Below are 15,862 nucleotides of genomic sequence, written 5' to 3'. Positions count from 1 at the left end.
GCTGGCGCCGCCGCGATGCACGCTCATCAACCTGTGTGTTTGTGTGTGCTCGCAACATATCACGGCTGGCCAGTTGACTTGCCAACAAAAATCCGCTGCAAAAGTACACACGGGTTACGGCTATAAATACACATGCAAAACAGCAAGTTTACTCCATCCCATCTTCTCTCGAGCAAAACACAAGACCCGAGCAGGAAGCTAGGTAGGAAGATGGCCAAGCTTGCCATTCTCGCCGTGCTCGCCTCCTTGCTCGGCGCCGTGTCCGGCGAATTCTCAATCTACGCCGGCTACGGCTTTCCACCCCCGAATCCTAGCGTGCCCTATCCGCTGCCACCGGCTTGCCCTCCGCTCAGCCCTGCCCCTGGGCTCAAGGTCGGCTACTATGCCGACAAGGACAAGTGCCCTGGGGCGGAGGAGATCGTGAGGGAGGTCGTGGAGAAAGCCACCGCCGGCGAGAAGGCCGGGCTTATACGCCTCTTCTTCCACGACTGCTTCGTCGAGGTATTCATTTCTTGCGGTATTCTTCGTATATATAGTTTGTGCATGAAATGTAAGGTAATTAGAGTAGCTAGCTCACAAATGTTGCCCCTGCTGTCATGGTTCTCTTCAGGGCTGCGACGGCTCCGTCCTGCTCAGCGGCACGGACACGGAGAGGACGGCTGTCCCCAACCTCAGCCTGCGTGGCTTCGAACTGATTGAGGAGGCAAAGGCTAAACTCGAGAAGCACTGCCCAGGCATCGTCTCGTGCGCCGACATCGTCGCCTTCGCCGGCCGCGACGCCAGCTACAGCCTGAGCTACGGCAGGATCAACTACCGTGTGCCGGCCGGCCGGTACGACGGGAAAGTATCGCGCGCCAACGACACCTTCCAGAACCTGCCGCCGCCCTTCGGCGACCTCGCCCTGACGACGGCCATGTTCGCCGCCAAGGGGCTCAACCAGAACGAAATGGTCGTGCTTTCTGGCGCGCACTCCATCGGACGCTCAGCCTGCTCCTCCTTCCCCGACCGCCTCCCGCCGGCCGCCAACTCCAGCACCGCCATGGAACCCAAGCTCGCCGGGCAGCTGACCGCGACCTGCAGCGCCGGCAGCAGCGTAAACGTGCCGCAGGATGCTGTGACCCCCGACAGGTTGGACAACCAGTACTACAAGAACGTCATGAGCCGCGATGTGCTCTTCAACTCCGACGCGTCGCTCACCACGTCCTCGCAGACCGAGGACCTGGTGGAGTTCTATGCCGGTAACCGTCAATTTTTGAGTGGCAAGTTCTTAGGCCCAATCGTGTGGTACCATGACTTCGAAGATGCCATGGTGAAGATGGGCTACATCGGGGTGAAGACCAGCGCCGAGGGCGAGATCAGGAAGACGTGCGCGTTCATCAACAAGACCTAGTGCCCTACCTACACCGGTTGACGGTCTGGCCATCTTGACGCCCTGGACTAGTCACAACAATATTTCGTAGTATCGTGCTCTTTGGTGTGCTGTTCTAGTCATCCTTTCTTGTGTGCCCATTCATTTCGTTCATTTATTTGTACCATGTTTCTAATTCTTGTTTGACCACAACCCGTATTCTTTTCTATATTGAGATTCACGAGTTGGATTCTGTTAATGGATAATGTATGTGCTTTATGGATGATCTCTATGTTATTCCCACTGTCATTAGTAATTAGATTCCCCGGATGTTTTTTCTTGTTCACAAGTCAACACATCACTACTAGGAAAAGCCTTATTGCTGGCACACCTTAATTGCCTATTGTCAGCGCACCAACGCACGCCAGCGCTAGCACACCGGAGGTAACGGTTTATCGCCGATGCACCAGCCAGGTGTGCCGGTGGTAGCCTTGTTACTGCCGGCGCACCAGTCAGGTGTGCCGGCGGTATTTTTTTCAAAATTCAAAAAAAGCTCAATCTAGATCTATATCTAGGTAGAGATCTAGGTCGTGACCATGTTCGTCGCTGTGGTTGTGGTCGTCGTTGTCATATGAAGGAGGAAGAGGCGGTGGTTGCTAGAGTGAGAGGAGGTGATCACCAGAGGGAGGTCGAGGAGTTGGTCTCCGGTGAGGAGGTGCTCGCCGGAGGGAGGGAGATGATGGAGGATCTAGGGGGAAGAAGGGGTACAAGTGGAAGAGGAGGAGGGAGAAGGGGAAGATGAGGAGAAGAGAAGATGGCCAGAGGGAGGAAGAGGAGGAGGAGAAGTGAAAGAGGAGGGAGGGGAAATTGGAAGAGCAGGAGAAGGGCGCCGGCTGATTACAATTTATAGTGGTGTTACAGCCGGCGCACCACTATGCTCATGCGCCGACTGTAAGTTTTTTTTGAAACTTTTTTGCACCAAAATCTTAAACATCAGAAGACTCCTATTTCCTTTTTGATTTTGAGGAATATAAAAAATCGGTAAATGACCATAGGTCGTTGAAATCGGATATAACTTTTTCCGTACATACATTTTCATATGAAAAAATCGTAGGTCGTATGCAACCATAAAAGCCGTTTACCGAAACATGCCATCATTTTGCATAATTTATTGAAATTCATGTTTGCTATTTTTCCTAACAACTAGAACACATAATACATGGTCGTCTCGAAGAAAAAATGTCACCACTTACCGCCGGTGCACGGCTATATTGGTGCGCCGGTGGTAATCAATATACCTGTAGCATCCCAAAAAATTGAAATGTTAAATTAGTAAAATAAGTTGATTCAGTTGATTGGCTTTGTTCAAAATTTCAAAGGAAAATAAACTTTTCGAAACTTGTTTGACTTTTCTCAACCTCGTCTTAAAGCAACTTTTACCTGAGTGGATTAATATGACTATCCAAGTTGCTTGTATTTTGTTTCAACTATTTGGATTCTTAGTGACATTTAAAATAAGTATCAAACCATACCTAAAATATTAAAGAGAGGGGCTAAAATGATTTTCCCAAATTATGGCAGAGTAATATTTTGATATGCCCTCTTGCTATTGACTTTTTTTATTTGAATTCTTGTATTTTTTTAAATATTTTAGAAACACATGTTTCACAAGAGAGAAGATAATATGACTTCTTCATTTTCATTTAAATAGTGAAATGGCTTGCGATGTTCTACAATGAACACACTACTTTTATGTGCATTTCTGGCATTGCTTGAATTGATTTGGGGCAATATACTAAATATAAACTAATTTAAAAATATTGCATAAGTAGCCCAACTGAGGCCAAAATATATAAATGTATTTTAGTATGTTTTATATGGGAAACTCAATTCGGCTCCCGGGTGCATATGCTCCCTCTACCCAAAAAATATATTTTGAAGTGTTAAAAAAATTTGACAAAATAATCTACCTGTACATCTCCACAATATATGTGTGTTCGTCAAGTTTCACGAAAACCGATACTATTTGTGGTCTTTGTAAAAAAGAAAAAATTATCATGTGAAAAGTCTTACTTTTAGCACCGAATTTTGTCTTTTTAACACATCACGACAAGTCTATTTTTTCATGAAATGACTTTGTGAGCGCATAGCATCACCATGTGCTAATTTTTTTTCAACTTTTCAAAAATTTCAAAACATATTTAAGATTCATTTCAAAATAAAGAAAGCGTATGCTCGAAAACACCACTCCCGCTTTTATATTGATCTAAAATGGATTCTCCGATCTTCAATATATACAGACTTGAACTCCTGGATACATCTCATGCCTTAAGGATGCATTTTTGCTACTGGATCTTGCCATCTTGGTGGGCGGGGACGCATGTAATAGCGTAGGCAAGGGCAGGCTAGCGTGGCGGTCTTCGGGTTAGAGAAGCAGAGGGCAAGGTGGCGGCGACAGAGGTGGTGAGCATGCTCGTGTGGTGGAGTGAAAAGTGGCGGAGGCGGCGGGCAGGCTCGCTTCGTCAAGATGGCGATGCGGCAGCAGCGAGGAAACCGTAGCGCTCGGCAGGGGAAGAATGCGAGGCGGAGCGCTGCAGCATGATTCGTCAAGATTTGTAGAGCTCGTGGGGAAGAGATCTATTTAACACTAGTAGGGAAAATGTTATAGGGCAATGCTCATTAATGGTAACATAGCAGAGAGTAGCGCACGTGACTACTAGGTAACTCCCGGCTGTACTTGGGTCCAGAAAGTACCCGCAGTGCACGGCAATCGGGGCACATGGCTGCTATCTCCATACCGATCGCGTGTGCCTTTGCCCACCTGCTTCCAATATATTGGGCCGATGGACATGAATGAGCCAAAATACTAGTCGCGTGCCCTATTTTGGGCACGCTGCTTACTAATCAACTTAGTAGTAGCGTGCCCTATTTTGGGCACCCTACTACTTGTTTCAAGATTTGCACCCCGTGCATCAATATCGCTTTTTCAGTTTTGAAAGAATCATAGAAAATGATAGAAAATTCAAAAAAATAAAATCCTTCGAGATGGCCATGTGTTATGTCATCTAGTTTTAAGGAAAATTAAAAACCATGAATTTTGATATATTATGCAAAATAGGGTCATGTCTCGGTAAAACGACTTTTCTGGTTGCATATGACCTCCGATAAAAATCTTTTTATATGAAAATGTATCTTCGCAAAATTTTACATCCAATTTCATCTGCCTCCACGCGTTTATCGATTTTTTAGATTCCCAAAAATCAAAAAGAAAAACATAATTTTTTGAGGTTTTAGATTTCGCTAAAAAATCAAAATCTGATTTTTTAATTTTTTTTACCTCTCTCCACCTTCTCCCTTCCTCCTCTACCCCTTCTCCACCTTATCCCTCCTCCTCTTCCCATTATTTCCCTCCTCCTCTCCTCTTTCTCTCCTCCACCTTCTCCCCTCCTCCTCTTCCCCTGCTTTCCCTCCTCCTCTTCCCATTCTTTCACTCCTCTTCTACCCAAAGATGACCACCACCTCCTGCGACCACCTCCTCTCCGGCAATGAATGACGATGACCTCCTCTCCGACAATGGTAACCACGTCCTCTCCGACGACCACCTTCGACGCCCACCTCCGACTCCCTGCTCCGCCACCGCTCTACCACCGTCAACGACCTGTTCCTCTCAGACGACGGTGACCACCTCCGACGCTGTTCTCCGCCACCACCGATTCCCTGCATCGGCAACTAGATCCTCTCGTAGATCTCGTCAACACCACAAAGAGGTGACATGGACTCGATTGCTTTTGTTTTTTGGGTGTTTTGTGTAAAATCACGTGGACAGCTGGGCACTGGCCCCAGCTTTTTTTAAAATTGCAAAAAAAAAAAAATGGTAGCGGACCGGATGAGGGCATGCGACTAATAGCTTATTGGCATCATGCCGGATGCGCACTGATGTCTACACACGCTTCTATTCTTGTAGACAGTGTTGGGCCGCCAAGTGCAGAGTTTGTAGAACAGCAGCAAGTTTCCCTTAAGTGGATCACCCAAGGTTTATCGAACTCAGGGAGGTAGAGGTCAAAGATATCCCTCTCAAGCAACCCTGCAATTACGATACAAGAAGTCTCTTGTGTCCCCAACACACCCAATACACTTGTCAGGTGTATAGGTGCACTAGTTCGGCGAAGAGATAGTAAAATGCAAGTGATATGGATGAATGAATATGAGTGATAATAACATTCTGAAATAAATATGGTAGCAAGTAAATATGCAGTAAAACAGTAAATAAACGGTGATTCGATGCTTGGAACCAAGGCCTATGGATCATACTTTCACTAGTGGTCACTCTCAACAATGATATCATAAAGGAATATGAATATAAGCACTTCATTATGCTACTCTGAACTACTCTCTGGTTGGATAACGCACACTAATTCATCGCGTAGGGTTGCAAAAGCAAACCTTAAAGATGTATTCCAAAGTACTAATGAACTCCCCACGCTGCACTTTGAGAATTCATAGGAGGTACTAACACACCACAATTTCATAGAGACATCCAACTCAAATCATAATTCAGTGAACAAGTATTCTGTGAAATATAGCCTAAGAGACCCACACGGTGCACACACTCCACCTTTACACACGTGAGACAAGGAGTCTCCGGAGATCACATAAGTAAAATCCACTTGAATAGCATAACGACATCTAGATTACAAAGCTCATGGTCACATAAAGATCACACCATGGGAGAGAGAGATAAACCACATAGCTACCGGTAGAGCCCTCAGCCCCGGGGGAGAACTACTCACTCCTCATCATGGGAGCCAGCAATGGCGATGGAGATGGCCGTGGAGTCGATGGAGATTGTTCCGGGGGCAATTCCCCATCCCGGCAGGGTGCCGGAACAGAGACTTCTGTCCCCCGGATCTTGTCTGCGGTGGCGGCGGAGCTACGGAACTTTTCATGGACGGATGCTGGTATCTTTAGGGTTTTAGCGTCGGGAGCTTTATATAGGCGGAAGTGCGAGGTCGGTGGAGGCCTGGTGGCCCCAGACCACCCCTAGGAGCGGGCCAAGGCCAGGCCGCGCCTAGGGTAGGTCTGGCCACCCTGTGGCGCTCCTCCGTCTCTTCTCTCGGACTCCGTCTTCGCTCCGGGAAAAATAGGAACTTTGGCTTTTGTTTCGTCCAATTCCGAGAATATTTCCTGTACAACTTTTCTAAAATACAAAAACAACAGAAAACAGGGAACTGGCACTGTGACATCTTGTCAATGGGTTAGTGTTGAAAAATACATAAAAGTGCCACGAAGTGTAAACAAAACATATAACAATTGTTGTAAAACAAGCATGGAGCATCAAATATTATAGATACGTTTGCGACGTATCACGCACACGAGTAGTACCTGGTATACTTTTCGGTTCGTTCAGAGTTTTTTTTTCTTTTCTCTCATTTTTTCAATTTCAGTTTGGTTCTTTTCTGTTTTATTTTTTGCTGTGTATTTATGTTTAAAATGTTTAATTTATTATCTATGTTTTTATTTTTTAGTTTGTATTTTTCTTTTTATATATTACAAAAATTATCCAAATAAATTTTGAAATTCATATAAATAACATAAATATTCATAGCTGACAAATATTTCAAGTAACATAAATATTCATATCGAAAAAACATTCAATTAAAGGTTATTATTGAAAAATTGTTTAAATAATAATAATTTTTTTTGGGAAACCTCAAAATGAGATTCACGCTTTTATTGAAAAAAGTTCAAAAAATGAGCTAGGGAGGTCCTCGACCCATCCATAGGCTTATTCTCACCAAAAGGGCAGGAATCTTCCCATTGCGAATCACCTTAAGGCCTATATTCCTACTCGAAACGAGTCGACTGGGGCCAGAGCACAAGCAAGCCCAAAAGAAATTAAGAGAGAAAAAGGAAAAGAAACAACGTCGACATCGACGGATCGACGAAAACGAAGATGAATAGCAATTGTTTCGCCCTCCAGGAAAATTCCCACCACATTCCTAGCACCGTGAACCACTACGTACCGACCATCATCTCAAAGACAGGTAGCAACAACAACTACGCAACTACCTGAACTGATCCTAGGGTTTCGCCCGGTATGGTATGGGGAGCGGGGAAGTGGTACACCCCGTGGCCTTCACGAAGGAATATCGATACCCGCAAGCATCACCGCGTCATTATTGAGACGGCAACGATTTCTCCCAAACCCAAAAAAACCACACCCACGGATGATCCGAAGCGCACCAAAAAACTTGCCACCCACCACCACATGCCAACACACTCTTGCAATCACCTTCGTCATCTCACCATGGCCCATGTTGTGAGGCCTGCAAGATCGAGAAGAAGGGACTCCGGAGAGGGACGACAATACAGTAGCATGCTGGAGGGAATGACCTCCACCGCCGTCGGCAGTAGGTGACCGGATGTAGCCGCAAGGACACACTAGGCCCACACAGGCCCGACCGGGGCCAAATCGGGCCCGTAATGACCCACCCCCGCACCACAGCAGGCACACCACTATTTACACCTCTCCTAGCACGACTACACGCTCCTCGGTTCGTTCGGGGCACCACCACCATGCCTAAGGTGACCCACCCATCCCAAAAGTCCCAAATCTAGGCCGGATTCTCAATGCCGACTCACCCTACACTCTTCATGCTATCTTCAATGACAAATGTCATGAAAGAACCACGACATTTGCGCCCACCGTGGGGCGAGTTGACAACTGGATTCAGTCAGCCGAGCGAGATCCCTCATCAACAGCTAGACCTCTTCCGACCGAGTCATGTACTTCACACGACATGATTAGTGGAACCTATACAAAATTCAAAAAATCGATGACTCGCCATCACACGCATTACTTATTCTATCCAGGCCACCCCGTGCAAAATTCAAGGAGTTCCCTGACCACCAATCCGCCAATTCTCTACTACCTAATAAGAATTTTGGTGTTCGATTTCCTGCCAAGCTACTGGTCCGTCGATTTCTTCACCGCACCTCCGAGCGCTGACAACTGGGCCCGTCCGAAATCAGCAAACCCTCGTGAAATCCATGCTCCTCCTTCGCCCCCATGCTCTCTCACACACATCTCGCTAGCCGCCGGTAACTCCGCAGCTAAGCGCCCGTCCCGTGTCCTCTCCAGCGTATCTATCCTCTCCTACTCCCCTGTCACCCAGAGCTCGAAAACGACGATATTCCGTTTGCCGCCCTTTGCACCGCACCACCTATTGTGGATATACTTCATGGGTTGGCTCTACCCGAATCCGCATCGACATAGTTAGTCGATTCCGTACCGACATCAGTTATCCGGATCCTTACGTGTATGTCAAGTTGTACCTAGTTAGGATAGCGCTATTAGAGCCCGACCTGGACTACTCCTTGTAAACCGTAGATCCTGGCGCCTTTATAAGCCGGATCCAGGGAGCCCTTCAGGCAGAACCAATCCTCTTATTGTAATTGCCCACTTGTTTCCCTTATAGTGAATTATAGCAGCACATAGGGTTTTGCCACTGTTGCGAGATCCGAAGCTAGGAAACTTGTGTCGCGCCATCCCAGTAGATTCCCGCCTTTCGCCCACCTCTCTCACCATGCCGTGAGGTACCATCCATGGCATACTCGTCATTCACACAATGATAGTTGGTACCCACCGTAGGGCAAGAGGCGCTTGGAGGGCGGATCTGTGCCGGGCCCACCTTCCCAGGCATCAGCGACACCGTCACCATCGGGTGCGTCCTCTACGCCGGCAACGTTCCCGTCGTCCCCAATGACGAATCTTGGGTTCCGGCTAGGAGAAGCCCCACCTGTTACACGATCATCCCAATCGGCGGCATCCACGTCTTCATCGGCGACATCGGCAATGAAGAAACCGATCTGACGTCAAGACCAGCATGGACCATGGCCTTTGAGTTGGATACGTTTGTGGAAGATAGATATGGTCAGGAATCCCCTCGAGATGTTTACGCATTAGATCTGGAAAAGTCAAGGCCCACCCAAATTGCCCTGCGGTATAGGTGATGACGGTGGAAGACCGATGCAGATCCACCATGCCTAGCAATGTGTTTGAACGTGTCATAGAACAAGATGCTGACAGTGCTTCCTCCGTCCACAAGTGACTTGCTTAGCCTGAAGACCTTGATCTTTGGCCTAATGACCAGCGCGACCCTGTCAATGTCCGCATGTTGAACTAGGCTTTCTTCTTCGCACTCTCGGATCACTTGCTTGGAGAGGGGGAAGTTCCACTATGTCCAGATCATTCTTGTTCCGTTCTTATGGGGCGCGTTTGGTAGCCTGCATCCATTTCGTGCACCACTAGCGCAGTGGGAAGAAGCCCCTGTGCGTCCAAGACGGGCCATGGGCCAGAAAAGCCACGTTGTTTGGTGGCCTGCACAGAGTTTTTTTTTCCGTGGAGATTTGGGCTCTCCCGTTTGGTAGGTCGGTTTTCAGGCCTAGTAGCAGCCCAGAAGGGCGCCACTATTGTTTGGTTGCAACCCAAAATCCGCTTCTGGTTACCTCTTCCCTTCAGTGGTGAGGTTACCAGCGATCAACATCAAAAGCAAGAACACAATCATAGACGACACACAACTTAGCACTGATCATAAACGACACAAGTTCACGAAACCCCATTGTTCAGACACGATCATAGTTCTGGACACAGCAGACAAGATCATAGTTCAGCACACTTGACACGAACGGCAACTAGACACGACATGGTAGCAGGTTAGCTTCAAACATGATGCTCGGAGACGACACACCTGGTGTCATCGCCATGGTACGGTCACCTGCTCACCACCTCAGTGCAAGTGTGGTCGAAGATGACCACACTCGTACTCGAAGGAGGACACCTTCTTGAAGGTGAGGAACCGGCCTACCTTTAGCTAATGGGCGATGGCGAAGGCCACCCACCCCTGGTCGATGAATGGATCATTTCCTTCTCTCCTCGTAGTCATCCTCCAGTTGCATCCAGTGTTGGTGGTGACGATGATGTTGGAAGGGATTTCTCCGAACCACTTGACGAAAGCTTGAGGGATCATGAGCCGGCCAAAGGTGGGCTTGAAGATGATGCGGAAGAAGTGGTCCGGCCATACGTACTCGTGGAAGTGGCCGACGTTAGCCGGCCTTCCACGACGCTTCTTCGCCGGTCCCTCGTCGGAAACCTCAGCAGGTGACCCAATCATGATCTTCTCAGTCTGCCACAAGAACACATGCCATTAGAGGTGTGCCTGCTCACAAGTAGTTATGAAAAGGGACATTGATAACATTACTAAGGCCTCATACATTGCCTCACACGCAGGCATAGGGAGTGGCCACAAACTAAGTGTAGTGTGCAACTGTGGCACACATGACTAAGTTTGAGGCCACCACCTAACCTTCCATTGTGCCCTTGTTGAATCATTGCCAACGCAAATGAGGCCTCATACATTTGGTCACATGGCAGGCGGAGGGACTGTCCCCAAATTAAGTCTAGTGTGCAACGAATATGGCACACATGACTAAGTTTGAGGGCAGCACCCTGCCTTCCGTTGTGACATTGTTCAATCATTGGCCAATGCAGAACTGAAGAAGCAGAAACATGCAAAGCAAGGTAGCAGAGGCCTCATACTATGAGGACATATGGAGGAGATGTTTGATCAGAACCAATGGGATGGTCATGTTCAGTCATGCCATAGGTTCTGATCAATCATCTCCTCATACGTACTATGATCCCAGGTTATAATCATCGGCCTAGTTCAATCAGAAACAACACAAGTAGCAGTTCAAATTGAGTACATTACGAGTGGTACTTAGGGTACATTACAAATTCTACTTAGGGTACATTACAATTCTCCTACAGTACATCTAGAACACATTCATCACTCATCACAAGTAGCCCTGATCCTCTTGAGCTTATCCTTGATTGCAAAGTTCACTTGAAGCAGATTGTATATGTCATACTCTAGCTTTATCTTCTCAGCCTCCAAAGCCTTTCTTTCAGCCTCCCATTCCCGTTTCTTAGCCATCGTCACTTGTTCTTGTGTTCTCTGTAGATTCTTGAGCATATCAACTTCGTTCTTCAAGTCCTCCCACTCCTCTTGCGTCTGAACAAACTAGCGCGACTCAGCTGAATCTTTCGCACAACAATCACAACATGCTAAACCCCAACACAAAAAAACCTTCCCCTCTCTGTATGCACAGTAAAATCTAACGAGTTTCACCAATCGACAGTCCGATCTAAGATGGAGATCTAAGTAAATTGATACCGTGAACACCAAGAACAGGACAAGAACAACAAGCAATGGCAAGAAACACCTTGCAAACATCAATCCGAACCATATCCTAATGAAAACCCTAGTAGATCTAATGTGCATGTCGTCGCAAATGCCCGAGCATGGCCTGTTCTGGCATAACGAGTAAGAGGGTGAGAAGCAGAGGTCGTTACCGCCATTGTTCTGGCCAAGGAGGAGGTCGAGTTTGCGGCCGAACTCGAGATGCCGATGAAGACCGCCGAGCAGGTTGAGGCCGATGTCGTGGTGCTGCTCGCCGACGTCTCCTCCTCCGGTACCGGTGTTCCTCCTTGCGGCGGTGCGGGGATTGGTCGGCGGGAGGTGAACCGTGATACGTCGCAAACGTATCTATAATTTTTGATGCTCCATGCTTGTTTTACACCAATTCCTATATGTTTTGCTCACACTTCGTTGCACTTTTATACATTTTCCGGCACTAACCTATTAACAAGATGCCATAGTGCTAGTTCCCTGTTTTCTGCTGTTTTGTATTTCAGAAAAGTTGTACAGGAAATATTCTCGGAATTGGACGAAACAAAAGCCGAAGTCAATATTTTTCCGTAACAAACATAGAGTCCAGAGGGGGTCGAAGAAGTGGCGCAAGGCGGCCATACCACACCTAGGCGTGGCCTGGCCTTAGCCCGCGCCTAGGGGTGGTGTGGGCCCCCCTGGCCTCCACCGACCTCGCCCTTCCGCCTATAAATACCTCCCGACGCAAAAACCCTAAATGAATAAGCCTCCGCCCACGAAAAGTTCTGTAGCTCCGCCGCCGCCGAAGACAAGATTCGGGGGACAGAAGTCTCTATTCCGGCACCCTGCCGGGACGGGAAATTGCCCCCGGAGCCATCTCCATCGACTCCACCGCCATCTTCATCGCCATTGCTGACTCCCACCATGAGGAGTGAGTAGTTCTTCCCCGAGGCTGAGGGCTTTACCGGTAGCTATGTGGTCTATCTATCTCTCCATGTATGATCTTTATGTGATCATGGGCTTTGTAATCTGGTTGAATAAGTAGATGTTATTTTTCAACTATTGTGCTACTCAAGTGGTTTTATTATGTGATCTTCGGGGACACCTTGTCCAACGGTGTGAAGGTGACAGTGTGCACACCGTGTTTATTTCTTAAGCTTAATTTACAGAAATACTTATGAATCGTGGTGTCTAGTTAGTACCATCTTTGTATGCTGAAAGTGACAACGTGGGGTGTCCATAGATTGGGAATGCGAACTTTAAGGAGTGCTTATGCAGCCCTATGCAATGAATTTGTGTTTACTATCAAACCAGAGAGTGGTTCAGAGTAGCATAGTAAAGTGATAATATCTATGTATTCAATTATGGCATCATTGTTGAGAGTGTTCACTAGTGAAAGTATGATCCCTAGGCCTTGTTTCCAAGCATTGAAATACCGTTTACAACCAGTTCTGCTACATGTTTGCTTGCTGCCATTTTTATTTAAGATTGAATTTACTACTTACAATTATCCATATTACTTGTATTTCACTATCTCTTCGCCGAACTAGTGCACCTATACACCTAACAAGTGTATTGGGTGTGTTGGGGACACAAGAGACTTCTTGTATCGTAATTGGAGGGTTGTTTGAGAGGGATATCTTTGACCTCTACCTCCCTGAGTTCGATAAACCTTGGGTGATCCACTTAAGGGAAACTTGCTGCTGTTCTACAAACCTCTGCACTTGGAGGCCCAACACTGTCTACAAGAATAGAAGCATGCGTAGACATCAAGCTCTTTTCTGGCGCCGTTGTCGGGGAGGTAAGGTAAAAGGTACTCACATCCTCTGGCTACTAAGTATTTTAGTTGCTGGTGAGTGCTCGAAGTTATTTCCTTTAGATTCTGCAATTACATCTTTTTGTTTCTTGTTTTTATTTTCACTAGTTAGGCTTAATGGAAAACAACAACAAGCTTTATAGTATTTATCTTGAGTTAGGACATGAGGTGTTTGAAGAGAAAATTAAAAAAACCTATGGAACTTTTACTTGCATGCTGGTAGTAATGTTATTAGTATGAATTCTTTGAACACTATTATTGCTAATGCTATGGAAAAGTCTAAGCTTGGGGAAGCTAGTTTTTATGAAAGTGATCTTTTTAGTTCCCCAGCTTTTGAGGAGGAAATTTGCTATGATGATACTATGCCTCCAATATATGATGATTACAATGCTGATTATGTTATTTTCAGTCCACCTACTATTGAGGATAAAATTAATTATGATTATAATATGCCTCCTATATTTGATGATTATGGTGATTGGAATAATAATGATAGCTATTTTGTTGAATTTGCTCCCACTACAATTAATAAGAATGACTATGCTTATGTAGGGAATAATAATTATTTTATGCACGTGGCTCATGATAAGAATGTTTTAAGTGATGGTTATATTGTTGAGTTTATTCATGATACTACTGAAAGTTATTATGAGAGAGGAAAATATGGTTGTAGGAGTTTTCATGTTACTAAAACATCTCTCTATATGCTGAAAGTTTTGAAGTTACTCTTGTTTTATCTTCCTATGCTTGTCACTTTGTTCTTTGTGAATTTATTTGTGTACAAGATTCCTATGCATAGGAAGTGGGTTAGAGTTAAATGTGTTTCATATTTGCTCCTTGATGCTCTCTTTTTTCTTCAATTCATATTTCTTATGTGAGCATCTTCTCAAATTACTGCGCCTAGCTGAAAGGCGTTAAAGAAAAGCACTCTTGGGAGATAACCCATGTTTATTTCTGTAATTTTTCTTTTGTTGAGTCTTGAAAGTTATTACCTCTGTAATAACCTCACCTTATCATTTTTATTTTGTTTTTGTGCCAAGAATAGCCTCTAATAGGAAGAAAGTAAGATTTGGGGAAGTTGCTGTCCTGAAAACAGATTCTGTGCTGTCACCATAAACATTCGTATAAATATCCAGAGCGGAATTTTGAGCTGCCAATTTTTGTGCATATGCCCCAGGTTATTATTTAACTTTCGTTAGTTGGCCACTTTTCAAGATGAGCAACATAAGATTTTCGAAAAAATCGATCTTTACCTGCTGTTCTGTTTTGACAGATTTCTGCCACTATTTGCATTTGCCTCTTAATCTCTTTCTTTTTGAGTTCTGTTGATCAAAGAGCTTTGTGAAGAGTTGCTGCAGTAGCTAATGATTTAATAGATGTTTGATATATGTTAGAACTGAACCCAAGTCGATTGGTTTATTTTGATTGTACTAATGCTGCTAATAAAGAATTGTGTGAAGTTTTGTATAAAGGAAGTTTTCAAGTGTAGGGAGAGAAGAATGATGTGATGAGATGAAGAATGGACAAAAGCTCAAGCTTGGGGATGCCCATTTCACCCCAATAAATATCCAAGAAGTACAAGTGTCAAAGCTTGGGGATGCCTTCTTCATCAACAAAGCATCAGGTCATCTTTCCATACGCTATATTTTTATTGCTTCATATGCTATGTGTTGCTCTTGGAGCGTCTTTATTTTTGTTTTTGTTTTTAGTTTTGTTTTGTTTTGTTTGCTGTAGCATATGGTTGAATCCTAGTATTCTTGTGTGGGAGAGAGACACGCTCCGTTTTAATTGCATAGAACACTATAGTTTTCGTTCTTATTGTTCTGCGAGCGTTCTAGTTTGCTAGTACTGCGTTTAGCTCTGGTTTTTCACTCGTATTTTTGTTCAGAGCTTGTTAGTTTTCTTTATTTATATATGATTAGCTCTCTGGTCTTTATTGATTTTTATCTATGAGAGTTGTTTCAAATAAGTTGATTGGTGTTGGAGACGAGTAAAATATTTCATGCTTATAGTGATGCAAAAGGAAGCTTGTCTAGACAGTGGCATAGACTTTGGCATGTCATGTTGGATGTTATTCTTATCATATGCTTAGTATTTATTGTTGTAGCATGACTTGTCTCAAATAGCTGAGAGTGCATAATGTGCCATTGAAAGAATCATGTTTCCATCATACAAAACATAATATTGTGGTATTCTCCTTTGATGCTTTATTGGGTTGACTTGGCACATGCTTATACCATGTCATGAATATAACTAGTCAACTAAAGCCTCTATGATCATTTAGTTTTTGACTTGTAATATCACATTATGCTTTGATTGATAATGTTTTGTCGCTATGCATGATTATGGCCATTATTGCTCTTTTAGTTGGTCGCTCCCAGTTTTTTGCTAGCCTTCGCCTATACTGAGTATGAACTCTACTCGTGCATCCAACCACCATAAAACAAAGTTTGCCACTTGTGTCCACCA

General features: G+C 45.2%; 1 protein-coding gene across 1 annotated transcript; it reads left to right on the top strand.

The window, feature by feature from the left end:
• Positions 1-210: 210 nt before the first annotated feature.
• On the top strand, positions 211-1,390 carry LOC124646923 (peroxidase 2-like). Its single transcript, XM_047186961.1, has 2 exons — positions 211-501; positions 611-1,390. Exons 1-2 carry the CDS (start codon positions 211-213, stop codon positions 1,388-1,390), a joined length of 1,071 nt encoding a protein of 356 aa, XP_047042917.1.
• Positions 1,391-15,862: the final 14,472 nt, after the last annotated feature.

Source organism: Lolium rigidum, chromosome 4, assembly GCF_022539505.1.
Source record: "Lolium rigidum isolate FL_2022 chromosome 4, APGP_CSIRO_Lrig_0.1, whole genome shotgun sequence".
Classification (NCBI taxonomy): domain Eukaryota; kingdom Viridiplantae; phylum Streptophyta; class Magnoliopsida; order Poales; family Poaceae; genus Lolium; species Lolium rigidum.
Note: the sequence above shows the minus strand (reverse complement) of the source record. Positions and strands in the feature narration are given on the sequence as shown.